We start from the raw sequence: 23,863 nt of genomic DNA on the forward strand, positions 1-23,863 counted from the left end.
TCCAGCTTCAAAAATTTATAATTTAACGATTATTTTATGAAATAAAGAGTTATTTATAAATATTTATATTTTATAAAACATCATTTTATAAGAAAAAACATCATTTCATTGTTTATAATAATCATATTAAATTTTTAACATTTTCTCATAAAAAATAATCAATATTCTTTATTATATGTAACAAAAATTCAAAAAAAAGTAAATTTTATTTCATCGGCATTTTTAGTAAATAAGATCTAATTATTGTAATTGTTAGTGATAGAAAACAATTATTTTTCTTTAAAAAAACAACTCGTTTCAATATTAATTTGATGATTTGGTATACAATATAAATTGTAGCAAATAAAAATGTATTTTGGAGCAGACATTGGTTTCGCTTTCTGGTAACCAAAACAAGTAATTGGTTTCGCCTTCCAGTTTCCATACCAAGCAATTGTTAGTCGTCGGCTGAACCTGCTGCCGCTGGAACTGAAGTGTGCCTTTGTTCTTCACGATCTCACATTCTGCGTTCATTTTGTAGGTTCATCTCTACCATTTTCTCTTTTATTTTTCTTTAATAACTCTTATCATGTGATCGCATCTGCTTCTGTTCCACCCGGTGTTAAATGGTATCATTAGTGTAGGATCCCGTAATTGGATTGTCTGATCTTATTGAATTATTCGATTATACGAATTTGGGTTGAATTAGATTAAATTCTTAGCAATATTGACAATTATGTCCCTCCACTCATGTATAGGGATTTTAATTATCACTTTCTGGTTTTGATTCATCTCTTTATTTGATACATTTTATAAAATGATGATGATGAGCATGAATACATTTTAATTTCAAAAAATTGACCTTCTGCTTCAATTTTATTACTATTGTAAATTCATTGATTTGATTTGTTCCAAGTTTAGGTTAGAATGGATGAACAGCATCAGAAGCAGAAAAACAAGTACAGTATAATTGTTCCTACGTACAATGAGCGACTCAACATAAGCCTCATTCTTTACCTTATATTCAAGCATCTTCAGTAATTTCTCTATCTCTTCGTACTAAACATAATGCCTTTTTCTTCCCTTTTAGACTTTACAGAGCTATCTTTTGTGGCATTTGTCTTAATCATCTTTATGAATACTCTGTTCTGTTTCTCAATTTTAGGGGTGTTGATTTTGAAGTTATTGTTGTGGACGATGGGAGTCCTGATGGTACCCAGGATGTTGTAAAACAGCTGCAACAGGTTTATGGAGAAGATCGAATTGTAAGCAGTCTCATTTACAAATTAAACTTTCATATATAAATGACTAGTGATTTGTGGTCTATTCTATTTTTTGGGATCTATCTCATTCCCTTCATCATATCATTTAGAGTAACTGTGTTTATTCTTGTGGTTGCAGCTGTTAAGAGCGAGACCTAGGAAGATGGGTTTAGGTATGTACCTGATACTTTTACTTGCTGATTTTAATATATTAGCCTCTGATGTGATAAAACATTATGGCGTCATTTGATCCATGTAGCTTAACCCACTTAGTGGGATAAGGCTTGGTTGTTGTTATAGCCTCTGATGTGATTAATTTGCAGGAACGGCTTATATTCATGGCATGAAGCATGCATCTGGAAATTTTGTTGTCATTATGGATGCTGATCTGTCACACCATGTAAGTTGCTCTGTTCAGTCATTGTATTTTTATTACTATTATTATTTATTTTTTTCTTTCTAATCTGTTTATTTCTTCTGCAGCCAAAATATTTGCCAGGCTTCCTTAGGTAAGAAAAGCTCTTTATAACGTCTTTCTTTCCTTCTTTCTTGTTACCTGCCAGAACTTAACTCTTCCCTTTTGTTTTTCAGAAAACAGTTGGAAACTGGTGCTGATATAGTAACAGGGACTCGTTATGTTAAAGGCGGCGGTGTGCATGGATGGAATCTTATGCGCAAACTAACAAGCAGGGGGGCAAATGTTCTTGCGCAAACCCTTTTATGGCCTGGTGTCTCAGATTTGACAGGGTCTTTTAGGTATAGAGCTTGATATTAAACAGTTTGTTGAATGTCGTTGCTCCACTGTTGGTTGGTTTGAGATTGATGTATTGTTGTTCTTTGCAGACTTTATAAGAAATCAGCGCTTGAAGATATTATTAGTTGCTGTGTTAGTAAGGGATATGTCTTTCAAATGGAGATGATAGTTCGAGCATCCAGGAAAGGATACCATATTGAAGAGGTGCAGTTGCTTAATTTTTTATGGTTATTTTTATATTAACCTGGTTGTTATGTTGACTTCATAGCGTGTTAGATGTGCAATTAGCATTGATCACACTATATCTGTTTGCCATTTATACATATCTTGATATATCTACGGTAATTATCTTTTTTTAGTGTATAACTTGTACCTTTTTCATAAAACTTGTAAATCGAATGATGCTGTGAGACTTATAATTGTCTCCAGCTTACATATGCTTTCTTGTGGATTCTAAAAATGTTTCACCAATGCATACACACCCTAATCCTTTGAATTCGGTTGAGTATGGAATTTCCCGATTCAGTTATAATTGATGATATGTTTGTGTTTTTTCTATTGAGGCAATCAACATGTATTGTCCATGCAGACAGTCTAAATGATAATTGCTAAAGATGGAAATTATTCCTGGATTGCCATGGTTCCTTTCAATGGTTCTATTTTCTCTTTCTGAAATTATTTAATCTGCTCGTCTGTGAGCACACACATACATGATGGTTGGTTACAGAGTGGTTTTGAAGCATTTAATGATTAGATAAAATATGATTCTCTAAGTCTTCATATAATATATAGTATATATTAAGGAAAGGATTTGAACGTTTGTTGGTTATGCTTTTTAAATGTATTTAGCAGTTTAGCTTTCCTTTTCTCTTGTGTTTAAATCTTCATTTCCTTCCCAAAAACTTGTTGCAGAGATGGCTTAGAGTTCTTAATGTAATAACCCTGTTCGAGCTTATCACCTTGTTCATTATTCCCTTTGTTGCTTACCTCAGTTTCATGTATGTACAGGTTCCAATCACTTTTGTTGATAGAGTATATGGAAGTTCAAAGCTTGGTGGATCAGAGATCGTTGAATACCTGAAAGGCCTAGTTTATCTTCTGATGACAACATAAAAAGATAAATGATAACAACCCGTGACTTGTGTCTTTCAGTTTGACAAAAACTCGAAAAAATATTGTAGTTCAAAAACCTAATTATAGAGGAAACAAGTTTGGGTGCTAGAATCTTCATAACTTCCCTTTTGAATTTTGTAGGAAGCATCGGAATGGAATATATATTGGTCCCTGTGTTTATAAGCCTGTTGGCAAATATTGATGATTAATCGATTTTGGTTTAGCCGAAGTTCTGATTTATGGCGATCCATTTTCTGGTTTTTCCTTCTAATATGCAACGCTCCCTAAATGGAAATAGAACCACTACTCATGTGGCTCTGCCTTTTTTTATTTTATTTTGCTAGGCAAATGTAAGCAATGTCAGTAGTTATGTTGTTTTCAGGGATTGAAAATGGGGCTTACTCCTTCAAACTCCTTCAACGTCCCTTAGCTCACCAATTGAGCTACCTGTGCGGGACTCAGTGACTCGGTCTAGGAGATTTCTTGAACACGATAAATTTTAAACCATAGGTCGTTGGGTTTTCTAACTTAAGGATTGAGAAAGTTATGTTATGTGCACTGTGACTCTCATGGACATAGCTACATTGGTCAAGGAGACGGTAAAGAGGCACTGCCTGCTTGCTTCGTTATGTTAGTTTTATAATGTCGGGTGACAATTATATAGATCGCATTATACTATCTATATTTTGTTGATGAAATTTATATTATACCTATCATTTTGTCAAAAGAAATATATAATACCTAACATGATAAGCCTCAATTGTTTAATTCTTTTTAAACTTTTAAGTTGTAATTGTAATTTTTTTTTTTTTAAGGGGTTGTGAGTGTAACTTTTTTATTTTTTTGATGTAAGGTTGTGAGTGTAACTTCTATTTTATATTCGTATATGTTTTGAACTTAATAAAGCACATTGAACCCCCCCCAACAAAAAAATTAAGCATCAACATTATAATATTTATTTAATATATTTATATTCATGCCAACTGATTTAACCAATAATTTATACAAATAATTTATTATTAACACTTTAAACGATAATGTGGCAATACAATGAAAGTCTAACGCAAGTGGTTGATGCAAAATGTGTGTATTTTTTAAAGGATGTGTAATTGTTGTAACCTCCGTGGTACCCATTTCAATTTGTACTTAATGAAAGGAAAAAAAAACATTACAGGGATAAATGAATTGTTTCATTCTTAAGACAATAAAGAATCATCAACTAAGAATTTTTCACCAAGAACATTAGCTAAATAGAATAGATCATGGAAATATTGTTAAGAATATAATATTGAAATTAATTCATAGTAACCCGAAAAAATATTGAATATATTACTTTTTAATTTATTTATTTTTGGTACAAACTTTTTTTTTTTTTTTGTACAAAGGTACAAACTTTTTAATACCTTAAATGATTATATATTTCATAAATTATTTGTATACGTCTGAAATATCGAAATCTGTCTTCACATACCTGATACCACCAAGTTTCTAAGTGATTTTGAATGTGAAGAAAAACACACAACACAAGGAAGAAGCTGAAGCTACAGCATACAAGTTATGGCATCAACATTGAGCTCTTCTTCAATTGCAGTCTTGTCTTCACGACGTCACTCTTCCCCTTCCATTCATTCTCTCTCGCTAACCAAAGGTAATACCTCTTACAAACTTCACCTTCATCAGAACCCATTTCATATCTGGTATTTATTTCGGCAAAAGCTATGAACTTTGTGATCTTGAGGAGTTTTAACTGGAAATGGAAACTGGATTTTTCTGACACTGTGAATATGTGATTGTCAACGATATTTAATGGTTGTGGCTTTGCAGGGCAAGTATCTGGGTGCAAGTTTTGTGGTGGAATTGGATTTCATGGTGTTAAAGGAAAGTCTCAGTTTTCAGTTTTGAGTGTTGCCACTGAAATTAACGCTACTCAACAGGTAGGTAAGGGATCTTTCATTTTTGTAGCTAGATTTTTTGTTAAAAAAACAAATATGTTTTTTGGGAAATTCAACAATTTTCATTAATTTTAGTAAATCATAGAAGAAAGACATAATTATTGGACCATGAGGGTTTTTTGTATAAGTTTGTATTGAACTTGAATAACTAGTGGGAAATTTGATAGTGATGACATCCAAACTAAGATGCATGAACACCGATACACTGACACGTCAACATCGTGGTGATTTTAGAAAATGACATAGTTAAATATAATCATATGTGTGTTGACATCGTCTGTCGGTGTCTGACACGGGCACGCCTTCTATCAGATATGACAAATGAAGAATATGTTTGGGCTTATATTGTACTGTACTGATGAAGCACAGGTACTCCTCGGATTAGGCGTGCCTCGGTGTCAGATACGTATCGTGTCCGACACTGACACGACACATGATTACATTGAATTATGTCATTTTCTCAAATTGTTATCGGTGTCAATGTGTCCGTGTCCGTGTCTGAGTCAATGCAAGTGTACAAATACCTTGAAAGCTTAAACTTGTCAGTTTTTTACTATTCTGTCATTCTTACCCTTAATCTGCAGCTTCCGTGTTTTTTTGTTGTCTGTTTTGGTAACATCTCAACTCTGTAAAATTAGGACATTCAGGCTCAGAGAATTGCTTATAAAGAAAGCCAAAGGCCTGTGTACCCGTTTTCTGCCATAGTTGGACAGGATGAGATGAAACTTTGCCTTCTCCTAAACGTGATTGATCCCAAGATTGGAGGTGTAATGATCATGGGGGATAGGGGAACAGGGAAATCTACAACTGTTAGGTCATTAGTCGATTTGCTTCCTGAAATCAAGGTTGTTGCCGGCGACCCATATAATTCAGATCCAGAAGATCCGGAATTCATGGGTATTGAAGTGAGAGAGCGTGTGTTGAAAGGAGAGCAGCTTGAGGTTGTGTTTTCCAAAATTAACATGGTGGATTTGCCATTGGGAGCTACAGAAGATAGGGTCTGTGGAACAATTGATATCGAAAAAGCCCTCACCGAAGGTGTGAAGGCATTTGAGCCTGGTTTACTGGCTAAAGCTAACAGGGGAATTCTATATGTGGATGAAGTTAATCTCTTGGATGATCACTTAGTTGATGTCTTGTTGGATTCTGCAGCATCAGGTTGGAACACAGTGGAGAGAGAAGGTATTTCAATCGCACATCCTGCACGGTTCATTCTAATTGGTTCGGGAAATCCTGAAGAAGGGGAACTCAGGCCACAGCTGTTAGATAGGTTTGGAATGCATGCTCAAGTGGGGACTGTGAGGGATGCTGAGTTAAGGGTTAAGATTGTAGAGGAGAGAGCTCGTTTTGACAAAAACCCAAAGGAGTTTCGAGATTCTTACAAAGCTGAGCAGGAAAAGCTCCAGCAACAAATTACCGCAGCAAGGAATTTTCTTGCTTCTGTTCAAATAGATCATGAACTTAAGGTGAAAATTTCCAAGGTTTGTGCAGAGTTGAATGTGGATGGATTAAGAGGTGACATTGTAACAAATAGAGCTGCAAAAGCTCTTGCTGGCCTCAAGGGAATAAACAAAGTAAGTGCAGAGGATATTGCTACTGTCATTCCTAACTGTTTGAGACACCGTCTTCGAAAGGATCCATTGGAGTCTATAGACTCGGGTTTACTTGTCATCGAGAAATTTTATGAGGTATTCACTTGAACATGGTATGACTTGCTCAGTCTTCTCTAGTATGTTACCACATCATGGTTTACAAATTGGATTTCACTGTCCTTGAACGTGAGTAAGAAAAATACTGAAATTCCAAGCGTGGCTCTTTTTTAGTTTTGTTTAGTCTGCCAGGGTAAGATAGGTCTTTTAAACCAAAATGAGGAATGATGAGGAAAAGCATGAGCTTGAGAAGCCTCACAAAGAAATAGACAATCAACAATGAACAGTTTATTGTAAACTTGGTTCATTCATTAGCTTGGCAAATACAGTTTGTACTTTGTATATTGTTGAAATGTTGATATCGTCTCTTAAGTATTTTGAATGAAATGAAGCTTCACTTAAAAATCAGAGGCTACGCTACTTTGCCATTTAATACATGATTCACACCTGAAATAATTATCTGCCAAGATATTCATGCACATTACGTGCTTTACATTCCCCTTCCCATGCGACTCTAACTTTCACTAAAAGTGTGTTTGTTCACGCATTAAAGTGAACGCAAACGTGCGTTTCCAGTGAAGCTAGGATATAAAGCTTCTTAAAATTGCATCAAAAATGACATTGGGACGCGGTATTAGTACTCTCCTTTGTACTGTGTTAGCATGGCAAATGTCACGTGTTTGGTCTCTTGAGAGACGACATATAAAGTGCACAAGACATTCAAGAGTAGTTATAACTAAAAGATACCAGAAGTCCTTAAAAAATAAAAAATAGGTACATGAACTTAAATAAAATATAAATTTCATTGAATAAAATCCTTAAAAACAAAGAAACATGTCATTCTATTGGGAAGAAAAAAATTGTCAACGTCTTAAACAGCAAATTGCCATCACATCTATGGATTAAAAATGATATGAACAATCCAAGTTCATTTTTCACCATCTTATCATTTCATACACTAGAATAAAACCTTTACAGCATTTTATTATTCCAGATCCCAAAATTAGTCTGGAATTTTTTCACACCCCTTTCCATTTGATTGATTCTACCGATCATTAGATATCCAAACAAAAGGTGAGCAGAAATATGAATTCCAAGTGATGGACAGCATCCTCTTCCTTTCTTTGAGGAGATATAAATTATATTCGTGATGAATATATATATTATTGTAGGATGAAAAAAAGAACATGTATATATTGAGGACAATATGATACAGATAGACACTGGTGTCAAGTCATTGAACTATCCTTGCTTACAACCTGTGGAACCTTGAATTTGGGATTCTGTTCTACGAAAGCCGGTGGCCGTTTGTACACAATTGATGCAGCCCTAATCAAAATTCCGGCAGTCAATCCCCATATGAGATAATTTTTCTGCTCGATGTCAATATAGTCAAAAAAATGTATCAAATACTTCTCTCCCATCCACTCTCTCTCCTCCTGACTCCGATTTTCATCCTGCTTAAAGCAATGACATCAGATAACTTGAAGATTGATATGAAAAATTAAGATGACTTGAGATAAAAATAAAAGTGAGCATGGTACCTTGAGAAACATTTCCAAAGGTGCGTCAAATACTGATTCCACTTCTGCAGGATTCAGAACAGGTTTGAACGCTTTCTTATCATGAAGTATGCCGATGACAGGAACTACTCTTAGGAGGTGCTGTAAAAGAAACAATGATAGATGAGACGAAGTACTGGTGAAATTTTCTCATTGAACACTTTCAATCCGAAGCAGATGAGGAATAGACTAACAGCACAGGTGTGCAAACTATCCAACAACAGGGAATGTTAACATCATTGCCAATAATACAAATTTATAACCAGCGACAGTGGACCGACTTCTGAAATGATCATACTTGTATCCACATATACAGAACTTTTTAAAATATAGAAATGCATAGAGTTTTGAATCTGTGGCCATTATCCAACAAATAAATTTCCCACAATTTTCTCAAATTGATTCATCACACCAATCATTGGTAATAACGTATTTTGAACAGTCAGTTGTGTTGTTATGCTGTCCTAAATGTATGGAGTGTTGTTATTTTGATTTTTGAAGACTGTTATGCCTGATTATTCTGAGCACTAAACTAATCTCTACTGCTAGTTTCTATGTGTGAAATTCATTATCAAAAAACCACCTCAAAACATAAGTTCGATATTGTGGACTCATTAAACAATGCCCAGTTTAATGACCTGCAATGGATACATGACTTCTACAATTGGTAGCACGAGCAATGACGTTTCAACAATTTTCTTTAATAGGAAAAAAGGCTGAAACCATTGAATGCAACATTTCTTAGTATGTACAATCATGAACATAGACAGTGAAGATGCCTAATCAGTTTGTTCATATCAGGTTCAAATTCATGAAAACAATAAACAGGATAGAACTATGATTTGTATATTATTTTAACAAAGGGTATGTATCTGATTCTTTAGGTCAAACCCATTCACCAATGACCACTGCATTACTTTATACAGACATGTACAGTTTGAGACAAATTGCATCCAAGACAACAATCGCAATAAGGTTTATCAACAATATCCTCTGTACCTCAGCTGCACTTCATTTTTCTGGACAGTGAGTTTGAGTTTATTCAAAATTTACAAGTAACACACCAATGATATTCAAGAATGAAGTTCTTTTAATTTCAGAGTCTGTTGTATCAAATTATCACTTCATAAATTATAACCCTCCATCTCCAATCATCTCAGACTCAGAGCACACATTGTACTTATTCCTCCCACATGAGATAAATATAATACAGCAAATCGTGACATTTCAACAAAATCAACATTTTCTAGCACAGAAGTATTTCATGAACTAACCTAACCATCAATCACAGACATAATTTTCATAAAGATTCAAAATTCCTAATCATGCAAAGTCGAGAATACTCAATCAAACACAGATAGAATAATAATAACTTCAGTTAAGTTAGTGAATTGTTAAACAAAACGGATACCTTAGACAAGAATGGTTCAAGAACAGTAACAACATTGACAAGTTCAGGATCCAACCCAATTTCCTCCTCTGCCTCTCTTTTTGCAGTGTCTGCGTCATCCTTATCCCCTTCCTCCGCTTTCCCACCAGGCAATGACACTTCACCTACAAATAAAATACACACACCACCACAACCCTCAATTCATTCCCTCTAAATTCAAATAACCAAAATCACAACCACTAAAGTAACAAAAATTTCAGCCCCCAAACCATTAGCCCAATAGTATAGGTTGGGACCCATAAAAAGTTCTATGTAACTACGAAGCACATACACTTCTCATATTAGGCATGTCCCTGTGTCAGACACACGTTATCTATCTTCTAACAAATTAACCGCTAACATTTGTCTAAAAAAAAACAATTTTTACGATATAAAAATATAAACTATTGAATTTGAAACATATTATACAAAATTATGCTACATTTGAAAAAAACTATACCTGAGTGAGTAGAAAGCTTGGAAGAGCGTTTGGTGAGAATAACCCTTAGATCCCCATCATCGCCTTCAAATAAACAAATCAAAACAGCAGCTTTTTTAGGACTAAATTTTTCTGGATTTTGAATCATGGTAGCAGATTCAGGAAAACCCAATTGAGAAACAACTTTGCCACCACTCTCTTCTTCAATGCTCTGTTCCAAAACATCTTCAGGAAAAGGTGGTGGTGGCTTGTAGAGACGAAGATGTTGTGCCAACGCAAGAAGTCTCTGAGATCCACTAGTGGTAACGTTGGAAGAAGAATCCATGACTTTGGTGACAGATACTGTTCTTGGTAGTAACGATGTTGTTATTGTTCTTAGAATTGAATTCATGTGTGTGATTATGTTTGAAATTAATATAACGCATTAAAACCCACCTACCCTATAGTATCAAATTGTTATTGTTTTGCTAAACTAGTAGTTTAATGTTTGAAGGTCTGATCCTTGTCGGAATGAAATCTTTGTCATATATTACATGGAAATTTGATATATTTGACGTGAATCCACAATTTTCCACTTCTCAACAAGTACATAGGCATTTATAATTGAGAACTTCTAGGGTACATTTATAAATTAAGGTGTATCGATACTTCTGTTTCTAAATTTATACATTAACAATCAATTTTATGAAATAAATAGTTATTTGTCAGCATTTATATATCAGAAAATATCATTTCATGATAAAAACACATCATTCATTGTTTATAAGAATCATAATAAGTTTTTTTACATATTATCGTATAAAATAATCAAAGTTCTCTATTAACACTTTAAACGATAACCAATAATATTTATTTAATATTTATTTCGTTGATGCTTTTGGTGAATATGATTTTAATCATATTTGTTGATGAAGCATCCTTTTGGTGAGCGATAAAAATTCAAAAATATCAATTTTAATTCGTTGATGCTTTTGGTGAATACGATTTTAATCATTGTAATTATAATTGATAAACAAATAATATTTTTCTTTAAAAAATAACTCATTTAACTATAAATTTAAGGGTTTAGTATACCGGTTATATTCAAATATATTGGTGTACGGTAGAATTTACATTTTTAATTAAGCATGCACTGATTATAGTAAAAATGAAGCTACGATCGGTAGCTTTACCTTAAAGACATGTTTTATTAATTTGGAAGTGGAAATAAACATTTATTTAATGGGTAAATTTTGCCACTAATCTCTTTGGAACATTTTTTTTTTTTTTAATAATTTGGCTTTATTTGTATACACTATTGTCTTTGTTACACAATAAATATACTCCATCTGTATCAAAATATAAGTAAAATTGACTTTTTAGGTTCATTCAATTAATGATGTATATGGATGAACCATATACATCATTAATTGAATGAACCTAAAAAGTCAATTTTGTTTATATTTAAAAACGGAGGGAGTATATATTTTTCGACAAACTAAAATGGATATATTATCATAAAAAAAAACGTTTTGAATAGTATAAAAAGTGTCAAAACAGAACCCAAAAAAGTTTTTTTTGGTGGTGTCTGGGGTTCAAACCCCGAACTTTACATATATTATGCATTGTCCTTACCAACTGAGTTAAACTCACTGGAATAAAAAATTACATGGCAAGACCTTAGACAAACTATGAGCTTAATTATATCCAACAATTGTGGTAATGATTCTTCCTTATCATTAAAAAATCGATTATTAATTTCTCTCCAAATCGTCCAAGGACAAGGAAACCATATTAAATGTTGAAAAGATATTTGTTACTGCCGTTAGTCTGTTTCTATATGTTAGGAATTATGTTATTGCTGTCTTTATTTGTCCTAGTCTTTAGGAAGTAGTTTCACATTTCATTCAGTCGTGTGAGTATTGTTTTAGTGGGCCATTTTATAGCTTTTCAGTTTCTAGTTGTTTTGACTATTTAATAGTCTATATTTTATCAATAAAGCAGCAGTTTTGAGTTTCATATTCCATATCTCTACAAACTGGTATCAGAGCCCCCACTGGGCCTGATAAAAATAACTAAGCCGTAGCTTAGCTAAGAAAAAGAGAGAAACACAAAAATGAGTGACACAAAGCTTTCAGCAAAAATTCCTCATTTTGATGGTCTTCACTATGATCATTGGAGTGAGTTGATGGAGAATCTTCTTCGTGCCAAAGGTCTCTGGTCCATGATTGAAATTGGTTACCAGAAACCTATTGAAACGACCGTGCTTACTGAAGAACAATTGGAGTTGCTACAGAATTCCAAAACCAATGATCACAAGGTTAAGCATTATCTTTTCAGAGCAATTGATAGGTCAGTCTTCGAACAGATCTTGGATAGGCGAACGTCCAAGATTGTTTGGGATTTCCTGAAAAGAAAGTATGGAGGGAATGACCGTGTGAAGAAGTCAATGTTAAACTCTTTGAGAAGAGAGTTTGAGGTGCTAGAAATGAAGGATGCAGAAACCATCACTGAATATTTTGCCAGAGTAATGACTGTGGCTAACAAAATGAGAAGCAACGGAGAGGTTATGTCAGGCTCAACAGTGGTGCAGAAAATTCTCCGTACGTTGACAGAGAAATTCACCTACGTAGTGGTTTCAATTGAGGAGTCAAAAGACACTGAAGAAATGACTGTTGACGAGCTTCAAAGCTCTCTGGTAGTTCATGAACAAAAGTTTAAAAGGGTTAACCGTGAAGGTGAGCAAGCTCTGAAGGTGGAAAGCAGTAGAGGGAGAGGAAGAGGAACATACCGTGGAAGAGGGCGCGGAAGAGGGAGACAATCTTTCACAAGGGACACCGTGGAGTGCTTTAAGTGTCATAATTTGGGGCATTTTCAATATGAATGTCCCAAATGGAACAAAGAAACAAATTATGCGGAATTGGATAATGAAGAAGAACTCCTTTTAATGGCTCTTGTAGAAGAAAATGACGCAAAAAGGAATGATGCATGGTTCTTGGATTCAGGATGCTCTAATCATATGTGTGGAAACAAAGGTATGTTCTTAAACATGGTGGAAGGACATAAGCACTTTGTTAAATGTGGAAACAACTCCCGTATGTCGGTAGCTGGAAAAGGTAGTGTTCGACTAGTGTTTAATGGCACTACTTTTCTCGTTCAAGATGTATATTATGTCCCAGAGCTTCGAAATAATTTATTAAGTGTGGGCCAGTTGCAAGAAAAGGATCTCACCATTCTCATAAAAAATGGGATATGCAAAATTTATCATCCGAACAAAGGATTGATTGCAGAAACCAGTATGAGCGCTAATCGTATGTTTATTCTCTTCAATAAAACCTCCAGCATCACTACTTCAGTTGAAGAATGTCTTCACACTTCCTCTGAACTCACCTATCTTTGGCATCAAAGGTATGGTCATTTGAACCACAAGGGCTTAAAGACGCTACAGACAAAGAAAATGGTGCGTGGCTTGCCTCAACTGGAAGTTTCAAGTGTCACTTGTGCTCATTGTTTCATCGGCAAACAACACCGCAATCCAATACCTAAGAAGAGTGAATGGCGTGCCAGCAAAGTCTTGGAGCTCATACATGCAGACATTTGCGGACCAATAGAACCAGTCTCAAGTAGCGGAAAAAGGTATCTCTTATGCTTCATTGATGACTATAGTCGAAAGGGTTGGGTCTATTTTCTTCTTGAAAAATCGGAAGCATTGGAATGTTTCAAAACTTTCAAAAAGCTGGTGGAAAAGGAAGCAGAAGAATCAGTCAAGTGTTTGCGAACGGACAGAGGAGGAGAGTTTAACTCTATCAATTTCAACTTGTTTTGTGAAAAGGAAGGAATTAAAAGGCAACTTACCACATCATATACACCACACCAAAATGGAGTAGCAGAACGTAAAAATAAAACGGTGATGAACATGGTGCGTTGCATGCTATCTGCGAAAAGAGTTCCCAAATTGTTTTGGGCTGAAGCTGCAAAATGGTCTTTCTACTTGTTGAATCGATGTCCAACACATGCTGTGAAGAAAATCACTCCTCAAGAAGCTTGGAGTGGAGTTAAGCCATCTGTTCAACACCTTCGAGTTTGGGGCTGCATAGCTCATGTGCATATACCAGATGCAAAACGAGGTAAACTTGGTGATAAAAGCTTTTCTTGTATTATGTTGGGTGTGAGTGATGAGTCTAAGGGTTACCGTTTGTTTGATCCTAATACAGGGATGGTTGTGGTGAGCAATGACGTAATTTTTTAGGAAGAAAAGAGTTGGGACTAGGGTCTAGATTATAAAGAACAAATAGATGCTGATTTTGTTTGGAGTAATGATGATCTTAGTAGTGATGAAAGTGAGGGGAGCAACAGAGTTGAAACTGATGGTGACAATGAGGATGACAATAATGATAATGAAGAAATGAGTCCTCATGAAAATGTAACTCAAGGGAGAGAAAGGAGAGCACCGGTTTGGATGGAAGATTATGTAAGTGGTGATGAGCTGAGTGAAGAAGAGGAAGCAGAAACCTACATGGTGCAAGATGACTTAGGTGACGATCCAATTATGTTTGAGGAGGCAGTGAAGCATGATAAATGGAGGCAAGCTATGGATTGTGAAATAAAGTCAATTGAAAAGAATCAAACTTGGGAACTTTCAGATTTACCAGCAGGGGCTAAAACAATTGGAGTAAAATGGATTTTCAAGACAAAATTAAATGAGAAGGGTGAAGTAAACAAGTATAAAGCTCGATTGGTGGCAAAGGGGTACTCCCAACAGCAAGGAATTGATTTCACTGAAGTATTTGCTCCCGTTGCTCGTATGGATATAGTAAGAATGATCGTGGCTCTTGCAGCATGCAGAGGATGGGACATCTTTCAGTTAGATGTCAAATCTGCATTTCTTCATGGAGAATTAAAGGAGGACGTGTATGTTCATCAACCAAAGGGATATGTGAAGAAAGGAAAAGAGCACAAAGTTTACAAGTTACATAAAGCCTTGTATGGCTTAAAGCAAGCCCCTAGAGCTTGGTTCAGCCGCATAGAGTCTCAGTTTTTGAAGGAAGGTTTTTCAAAATGTCCAAATGAACAAACCTTGTTCATTAAAAGAAGTACCGAAGATAGAATATTACTTGTCAGTATTTATGTTGATGATTTGATCTATACAGGAGATGACAAAGGTATGATGGTTGAGTTCAAAAGGTCTATGATGGAAGCCTTCGACATGTCTGATTTAGGGAAGATGAGATTCTTCCTTGGCATTGAAATTCTGCAAAAACCAGAAGGAATTTTCATATGTCAAAGGAAATATGCTTCTGATATCTTAAAGAAGTTTACGATGTCTGAAAGCAAGCCGGTGAATAGTCCAATTGTTCCGGGTTTCAAAATTAATAGAGATGCTAACGGGACTGCTGTTGACGATACTTATTTCAAGACCGGATATCATGTTTAGTGTCAGCTTAATTAGCAGGTATATGTCAAAGCCAACTGAGTTGCATTTACAAGCTGCTAAAAGGATATTACGATATTTGAAGGGAACTACTAGCTATGAGATATTCTACAAGAAGGAAGGGAGCAGAAAAAGACTTGTTTGGTTTTACAGATTCTGATTATGCAGGAGATGAAGAAGATTCTAAAAGCACATCAGGTTATGTTTTCTTATTAAGTTCTGGAGCAGTGTCATGGATGTCCAAGAAGCAACCAATTGTTACTCTCTCGACAACTGAAGCCGAATTTGTGGCTGCTGCAGCAAGTGCATGTCAAGCTGTGTGGATGAGACAGATTTTGACAAACTTAAGTCATGTTCAAGAAAGTAGCACTGTTATAATGTGTGATAACACCTCAACAGTTAAACTTTCAAAAAATCCAGTAATGCATGGAAGGAGCAAACATATCAAAGTTCGTTTTCATTTTTTAAGAGATCTTGTGAAGGATGGAGAAATTGAATTAGTGCATTGTGTAACTCAGGAGCAGGTTGCAGACTTGATGACTAAAGCTTTGAAGCTTGAGGCATTTCAGAAGCTTAGAATGAAGATGGGGATGCTTGATTACAGTGAAGTAAACTAGGTTCAAAATGCTACTAGTTTAAGGGAGGGAATGAAAAGATATTTGTTACTGCCGTTAGTCTGTTTCTATATGTTAGGAATTATGCTATTGTTGTCTTTATTTGTCCTAGTCTTTAGGAAGTAGTTTCACATTTCATTCAGTCGTATGAGTATTGTTTTAGTGGGCCATTTTATAGCTTTTCAGTTTCTAGTTGTTTTGACTATTTAATAGTCTATATTTTATCAATAAAGCAGCAGTTTTGAGTTTTATATTCCATATCTCTACAAATGTAAAGTTGATCGAAGAGATTTGGAGTTACCGCACATCTGATCAAACCGGAGAGAGTGGTTGTACACACAAATATGATCAAAAGAGGAAATGTCAAGCCAAAGTCAAATAAAATGCCGAGCTGAACCAAAAACAGGACCAACCCACAAAAATATGATGCATCAACTTGACCAAACCAAAACCAAACACACATAACTGAGAGCCGTGATAAAGATTACCTCGTCCAAATATTATTTTCACAAAATTAATTTATTTAATTGCACAGTATATAAAGTATAAACTACTCAAACCACCTCTATTATTTATTTAATTTTTGGTTATTAGATACCATTTAGTTTATTCTAATTTATTTTATAGAAAAACAAAACAAAATTAATTTAGTTAAGTAGTTCTAGTATAAGTATAAACTATAACAAAAAAAATATAAAGTATAAACTACTCAAACCGCCTCTATTATTTATTTATTTTTTGGTCAGACGCAAACCACTTCTATTAGATACCATTTATTTTATCCTAATTTTTTTTATATAAAAATAAAAAACAAAATTAGGGGACAAAAACTTAAATTAAAAAAATAACTTAAATCAGAAAAATAAAAATATAATCAAAAGAAAAAAGTGAAAATAAAAGGCTTTTTATGTTACACAGATTTACTAATTTTTGAGCGGATACAATTGAACTTTATTTTGCATTTTCTTTTTTCTTGATTTATAAATCACCTCTCAAATCAATTCTTCCTTAAATCTAAGGTGGTCTATGTATCACTTCTCTTTTATCCTTCAAAAAATGCCAAAATATTTTCAAATCATGAACAATGTTGACATTTAAATTATCGACAATAAAACTAACATTAGATATGTCATATTAACAACCATAACCATTGAATGTAGATTAAATTTCACATCAAATGGGGTTTGATGATTTTTGGACAATACTCTCCTATGATTTTGTTCCACTCAAACAACCTATAATAAGCATATATCAATAATTACCCTCCCCATTGTTCGCAGTTAGCTAGATTCAAATACCTCAAGAATTTTGGAACCCTATTTAGCAGAGAAACTAACATTCTCAATATAATTTACCGCTCTTTTCCAATCAAGAGTAGTTTTTTAACAAATTTCTCTCATCAATTTAGCATCCCATATCTTTTGGATGCATGGTATGTTGGTGATTTCTAAAATAATGGAATCATTTTAGAACTAAAAGTTGTAACTTTTCACGAGAAGTTGTAACTCTTCATGAGAATCATTCATATACATTTGAATCTTTGGCAAAGGGGTGCTTAATGAACCATAACATTGATATATATGATCATAACCTTTGACAAATGGATGTTTAATGAACTATAGCATTGATTCAAGTCAAATGAGTGTTTTTTCTCATGTGAATGGTCATATAACACAATTCTCCCTCATTCTTTTACTCTAAATCATCCATCAATTTTCTTATGCATGAGTGACATATCATTAGAATTTGTTTATTAAAAATCGTTAGAATTTGTCAAAACGAATATAAGAAAGACAGATCGTATTAGACTTTTGTCAAAAAAATCATATTAGACTTGTAGCACATGCAACCTGATTGTGGTTAGTATGACAATGATACTCATTTCCTTTCCTCCATGGAAAGTGTTGTTTTACTTGGTCTATTCTCTCTCTTGCTGCAAAGTTTGGAAATTAGATTGGTCAATACATTAAACACACCGACTATATGATTTTGCGGTATTATTAATTACTATATTAAGTAACAATATTGATGAGAGTCCACTGCTTAGAACTTTTATAATACGGCAATATTTTATAGCTTTGTTCGTTTCTTTGAATTAATTATTAATATTCCTTTCATTATTATTGTGACACTTATATAATCTTGTGACATGAAACAAAGTACTGCCGTTGCTCCTTATACTTTGTCAATTCAATTTTTGGATTATCAGCCTCTAGATGGTTTTATCAGCCTTAATGCACTGCTTACAATAAAATTAAAATAAAGGTGTTGATTTCTAACACACCTTGCATAATGCATAATATTCTTACCAAAAACTGTCACCATCAACTTCATAACCGCGTATTCGTGGACAAAAGAATCTGTTACCGTAACATAGAAAATAATCAATTAAAATAAGTAATATGTTCTTACGTAAAAAATGTGACATTGAAAATGTTTTTTTTTAAAGGCCAAAATAAAATATATATTAAATTACTATAATAAGTCTTTACGGCATAAGATGTATCAGTAAAGTTACACAATACAAAAAGTTTGAAAGCAAAACGAAAAAAAGAAAACATGCTAAATTACGGCGGTTAAATAATGAATATGATTAAGTCTCTAAAAATGGTAATTAAAATTGAAAGTAAGATATTTCGACTCCAACCACCAAAAGACGAAAAGTTACATTTAAAATGTTAAAAACAAACATGTGCCAATTTTCTCATATATAACTTGTTTGTTTTTTAAACAATCTGTTATATCATGCTCTATTCTTTTTAATTTACTTTTTTTTACTGGTACTTTTTACTTCTATGACTTAATTTTGAACAAGTCTACATCAAAATTTTATGTGCTAAATATCCCATAATGCTATATGTCCAGTTTAGCATTCAAAGTCTCCAATATGTGAAGGTTCACGGCAATGATTATTTGCTCACAAAGTCACCAACAACCGAACGTTCAGACAAATTTATGCAAAATCTTTTTTGTCATATGCTCTATTTTCAGCATTATTTTGATGATTTGGTTTGGTTCAAACTTGCTACTACTGTGTTCCCATAGATGTTTTAAAAATTAAACCAAACAGACCGGTTCAAATAATTGGTTCGCCCGTTGGTTTGATCTCAATTGTGATTTAGTTCGATTGAACCAGAATTTAATCATGTTAAACCGGTTCAACTGTGATCGAACAATTGGTTCCACACGGTTTTATATTTTTTTTCTTATAAACTATTACTCCCTCCGTTCCTTTATAACTGTCACTTTTACAGAAATTTTTTGTTTCTAATTAACTGTCACTTTCAAAGTTCAATGTAACATTAAATGTTGTTTTTTCTATAATACCCTTAGTAATTTATTGCAGAGAGAGAAATATATGAAATATGATATTAAATAATTAAGGATATTATAGGCAAAACACAAGTTATTGTATCAAATGTAGTGAAATACATTTAGTGTCTTGATTTGTGTAAAAAATCAAAATGTGACAATTAAAAAGGAACAGAGGGAGTACATTATTCACCTTAAAAGTCATTTTTTGTATAATTATTCTCATTGATTTACAATTACTTTTATTCAATAATAAAATATTATTTTCATATTCTATTATATTTATCATCTGATTCATTCAACGACCGTTGAGTCGATTGAACTAAAATCTAATTGCCTAACCGGTTCGATTTTCGGTCTAATTTTTAAAACATTTGTTACAACTTACAAGACAAACAAACCTTTTGTGTTACCAATTGTGAACTTCTAGTTGTAGTCACAACAAGTACTTCTTCACCCTTCTTTTCAAACAGAATATTGTCTTTGTAGAGAAGTCAAAACTCAAACCTACATAATTGACTGAATCAACAACCATGCTTCTTGCCCTCTACCCCACGGAATCCTTGGTCTCCATCACTATATAAACTTTATCTTGCTAATAATCTTTCCTAAAAAGTTTAATCTCACATATTGCTTGCATTGCATGAAACCTCTTTTATGCACAAATAATTCCAATAAATGCATTTCCCATTCACTACTAGTCCTCAATCACTAGCAATAACTTGCCTCTCCTATTTATTCATCTCATTGGTTTTCATCAATGGCTACCAAGCTGAGGTTAGGAGTGGAAACAACAAAGTTATATCTATAGGTGTAATAATTGATGTTAACTCTAGAGTTGGGAAAGAACAAAGAGTAGCCATGGATATTGCAGCTCAAAATTACAATAACACTTCAAATGCCAACAAGCTGGCTCTCTATTTTCAGGAACCTAACAAGGGTTCCTTCAGAGCCATGTCTCTTGGTTAGTAACACCTATGAAATAAGTTACAATTTTCATGCCTTTTTAGAAACTTTTTTTTTGTTCTTTTTAGAAATAAAACGGGACGATTAATGAAAAGTGATCTTTTTCTTGCAGCTGAAGAAATGATTAAAAACCAGAAGGTGGATGTGATTGTAGGGATGCAAACATGGACAGAAGCAGCTTCAGTGGCTGAATTAGTACATGAAGATCAAGATGAAGTTCCTATCATATCCTTTGTAGCACCGGCAATTACTCCACATTTGATGCCGATTCGTTGGCCTTCTTTGGTAAGACTAGCTAACAATGGAACAGCATATGCAAAATGCATTGCTGATTTGGTTCATGTTTATAATTGGCATAGTGTAGTAGCCATCTATGAAGATGATGCATATGGTGGTGAGTCTGGGATGCTAGCACTTCTATCCGAGGCCCTCCAAGAGATTGGTTCAATGATTGAATATCGTTTAGCTTTGCCATCACTTACTTATATGTCTAATCCAGGAGAATTTATTCGACAAGAGCTGTTTAAGATAACCAGAAACACACAATCTCGGGTATTCGTTGTATTGAAATCATCATTAGAAATGGGCATTCATTTGTTTAAGGAAGCTTCACAAATGGGACTAGTGGATAGAAATTCAGCTTGGATAGTCTCAGAGAGCATAACTAATTTGTTGGATTCTGTCAATAAGTCGAGTATTTCTTATATGGAAGGAGCTTTAGGAATCAAAACATACTACTCAGAAAACAGCAATGAATATAAAGATTTTGAGGTTCAGTTTAGGAAAGCTTTTCGAGACAAGAATCCTGACGAAGATAACAGGGATCCGGGATTTTATGCTTTGCAAGCATATGACAGCATTCAAATGGTTGGACATGCAATAAACAGAATGGCTAGTGATAACAAGACTTTACTACAAGAAATAGTGTCCAGCAAATTCCTTGGTTTAAGTGGAGAAATTCAATTTGAATCAGAACAGCTTTCGCAGAATCCTACATTGAGGATTGTAAATGTAGATGGAAAGAGTTACAGAGAATTAGACTTTTGGACTCTAGAAAATGGATTCTTCACTAACATCTCCACAAAACAAGTTAAAAATGGTGCTTCTAGGAACTCAGAAAGTTTAAGTGGTGCAGTAATTTGGCCTGGAAAGTTGCTTAGAGCTCCAAAGGGATGGAACCTACCTACTAAACAAAAACCAATGAGAATTGCAGTCCCTGGAAGAACTTCATTTTCCAAATTTGTCAAGGTTGATTCTGATGAGGAAGGAAATCCAAAATATAGTGGATTTTGCATTGAAATTTTTGAGAAGGTTTTAACAATTTTGGGCTATGATCTTCCATATGACTATTATCCCATCAACGCAACCTATAATGATCTGGTTCAACTTGTTTATAACAAGGTAATAACTTGCTCATTTTACTTTGGATTTTTCTTGAATTTGATTGATGTTTTATACACTAGCATAGTAATAAAACATGAAAATATAGAATATCATATGTCAAGGTATTCAATATCCTCCACATTCATGTCATGTTATGTATATCTCAATTGCTTTTTGTCAAATTTTGAATTTTAGGCACGATATGTTCTCGTCTGAAAACATAAGTTAACCTCGTTCTTTTTCTTACATCTTTTCCTTCACTAACCATGATACTTCTATGGTTGTGGTTTAATATGATGTAGACTTATGACGGTGTTGTTGGCGACATGACCATACTGGCAGAGAGATTGCAATATGTAGATTTTACTGTGCCATATGCAGAGTCAGGATTGTCGATGATAGTTACGGAGAAGTCTGAAGAATCAGCATGGATGTTTATGAAGCCCTTCACCTGGCAAATGTGGGTGGTAACTGGTGTCATCTTGATTTATACAATGGTAGTAGTGTGGTACCTGGAGAGGGAAGATAATCCAGAGTTTCAAGGCAATTGGAAAAACCAAATCATCACTTCATTTGGATTTACTTTCTCCTCGCTATTCTTTGCTCATAGTGAGTATCCATCTCATACTTCAACTAACATTTCGTTAAGAAAGATTCTAGTAACACGCTATTTAACACTCTTTTCAACACACTACTAATTCAACTGATGTCAATGATTTCATATTGCAGGAGAGAAAATGCATAGCAATTTATCTCGTATAGTAATGGTATCATGGCTGTTTCTAGTTTTGATTCTTAATTCAAGCTACACTGCAAGTCTTTCTTCAATGCTCACAGTTCAACAACTGCGAGCAAATATCACCAACATTGAGTGGTTGAAGAAGAACGACATGAAAATTGGTTGTGATGGAGATTCATTTGTTAGGACATACCTAGTGGAAGTCGAAAAATTCAAACCAGAGAACATCGTAAACATTAGTAATGAAAATAATTATGACCCTGGATTCAAAAACTACTCAATTGCTGCTGCTTTTCTTGAACTCCCTTATGAGAAAGTATACATCAGTAAATACTGCAAGGGGTACTCTGCTTCTACACCTACCACTAGATTTGGAGGACTTGGATTTGTAAGTGACAAGAATTTTACAACTTAATTTGTATTCTTTACATATTTCATCTATCTCCCTTAATTTCTTATCAATCTCATGACACAGATGTTCCAGAAAGGCTCTCCTTTGGCCAGAGATGTTTCTAAAGCTATTTTGCAGCTCTTACAGCAGGGTGAGTTGAAGAAACTAGAAGATATTTGGTTGAATCCCACAGGTGTGTGCTCCAACAATTTGAACTCCAAGAGTACAGAAAGTTTGAAGCTGGGAAGTTTCTGGATTCTCTATGTGATTTCTGGTGCCACTTCTACTATTTGTTTTCTACTTTCTACCATCCACTCACTAAAAAATAATAAGTCACAAGAAAGTAATGGATCCCCAGATGATGTGAGCAGATGGAAAAGGGTGGTTACATTAACAAGGAAGATTTGTAGCAGAAAGCATAATAAAACCAGCCAGGTACAGGAAGATGTTACTGATTGTCCTTCCGGATGCGATTGCATCAGTAGCCCTGAGCATCAGCAGGGAATGGATCTTCAATTACCAGAAATCATAACAATATCTTCACCACCAACACATGATCAGATGTAAATGACAGTAGTTGATCAACTAGAAAAGATAACCAACAATTACCTTTTTCACCCAATTATAGATCCAGGATTGTAGCTACAAAAGTTAGCATGTACATAATTATAAATAGTACCATCAGACCAGGTTTTTAATTACTATCCTGCTTCCGAACCAAAGTCGCAAGCTTCTTTAAGGATTCAAAATTTAGGAAACCTTTGCTAAGTCTCAAGACTCATGTATACAGCTATTGTATTAAGGCTTGAACGCATTAAGCTAGACACTAGGGAACATTTGTATAATTTTTTTTTTTATTAATAGGGAACATTTGTATATAGAAATTCATTTCATATTGCTTTTTTTTTT

The 23,863-nt window shown here is 34.1% G+C and overlaps 4 protein-coding genes across 6 annotated transcripts; 3 read left to right on the plus strand and 1 right to left on the minus strand.

The window, feature by feature from the left end:
• The first annotated feature begins 349 nt into the window (after nucleotides 1-349).
• Nucleotides 350-3,337, plus strand: LOC25493039 (dolichol-phosphate mannosyltransferase subunit 1). Of its 2 annotated transcripts, none has more exons than XM_024782441.2 (9): nucleotides 350-520; nucleotides 901-1,016; nucleotides 1,145-1,244; nucleotides 1,381-1,414; nucleotides 1,565-1,641; nucleotides 1,725-1,750; nucleotides 1,833-1,997; nucleotides 2,085-2,199; nucleotides 3,004-3,337. In XM_024782441.2, the coding sequence occupies exons 2-9, from the start codon at nucleotides 907-909 to the stop codon at nucleotides 3,106-3,108; spliced, it is 732 nt and encodes a 243-aa protein (XP_024638209.1). In that variant the 5' UTR covers nucleotides 350-520; nucleotides 901-906; the 3' UTR covers nucleotides 3,109-3,337. The 2 variants fall into 2 exon arrangements, with proteins under 2 accessions (XP_024638209.1, XP_024638208.1); XM_024782440.2 differs by having other exon boundaries at nucleotides 350-516.
• A 1,201-nt stretch (nucleotides 3,338-4,538) lies between these two features.
• On the plus strand, nucleotides 4,539-7,117 carry LOC25493040 (magnesium-chelatase subunit ChlI, chloroplastic). Of its 2 annotated transcripts, none has more exons than XM_013601445.3 (3): nucleotides 4,539-4,756; nucleotides 4,933-5,042; nucleotides 5,699-7,117. In XM_013601445.3, the coding sequence occupies exons 1-3, from the start codon at nucleotides 4,666-4,668 to the stop codon at nucleotides 6,758-6,760; spliced, it is 1,263 nt and encodes a 420-aa protein (XP_013456899.1). In that variant the 5' UTR covers nucleotides 4,539-4,665; the 3' UTR covers nucleotides 6,761-7,117. The 2 variants fall into 2 exon arrangements, with proteins under 2 accessions (XP_013456899.1, XP_024638207.1); XM_024782439.2 differs by having other exon boundaries at nucleotides 5,708-7,117.
• A 410-nt stretch (nucleotides 7,118-7,527) lies between these two features.
• On the minus strand, nucleotides 7,528-10,682 carry LOC25493041 (nudix hydrolase 15, mitochondrial). Its single transcript, XM_013601446.3, has 4 exons — nucleotides 10,161-10,682; nucleotides 9,683-9,825; nucleotides 8,254-8,373; nucleotides 7,528-8,166 (listed from the first exon to the last, which is right to left on the minus strand). The coding sequence occupies exons 1-4, from the start codon at nucleotides 10,528-10,530 to the stop codon at nucleotides 7,939-7,941; spliced, it is 861 nt and encodes a 286-aa protein (XP_013456900.1). The 5' UTR covers nucleotides 10,531-10,682; the 3' UTR covers nucleotides 7,528-7,938.
• Nucleotides 10,683-20,103: 9,421 nt separating this feature from the next.
• On the plus strand, nucleotides 20,104-23,849 carry LOC25493042 (glutamate receptor 2.7). Its single transcript, XM_013601447.3, has 5 exons — nucleotides 20,104-20,439; nucleotides 20,554-21,842; nucleotides 22,127-22,433; nucleotides 22,554-22,951; nucleotides 23,039-23,849. The coding sequence occupies exons 1-5, from the start codon at nucleotides 20,154-20,156 to the stop codon at nucleotides 23,519-23,521; spliced, it is 2,763 nt and encodes a 920-aa protein (XP_013456901.2). The 5' UTR covers nucleotides 20,104-20,153; the 3' UTR covers nucleotides 23,522-23,849.
• Nucleotides 23,850-23,863: the final 14 nt, after the last annotated feature.

This window comes from Medicago truncatula, chromosome 4 (genome assembly GCF_003473485.1).
Source record: "Medicago truncatula cultivar Jemalong A17 chromosome 4, MtrunA17r5.0-ANR, whole genome shotgun sequence".
Classification (NCBI taxonomy): Eukaryota; Viridiplantae; Streptophyta; class Magnoliopsida; order Fabales; family Fabaceae; genus Medicago; species Medicago truncatula.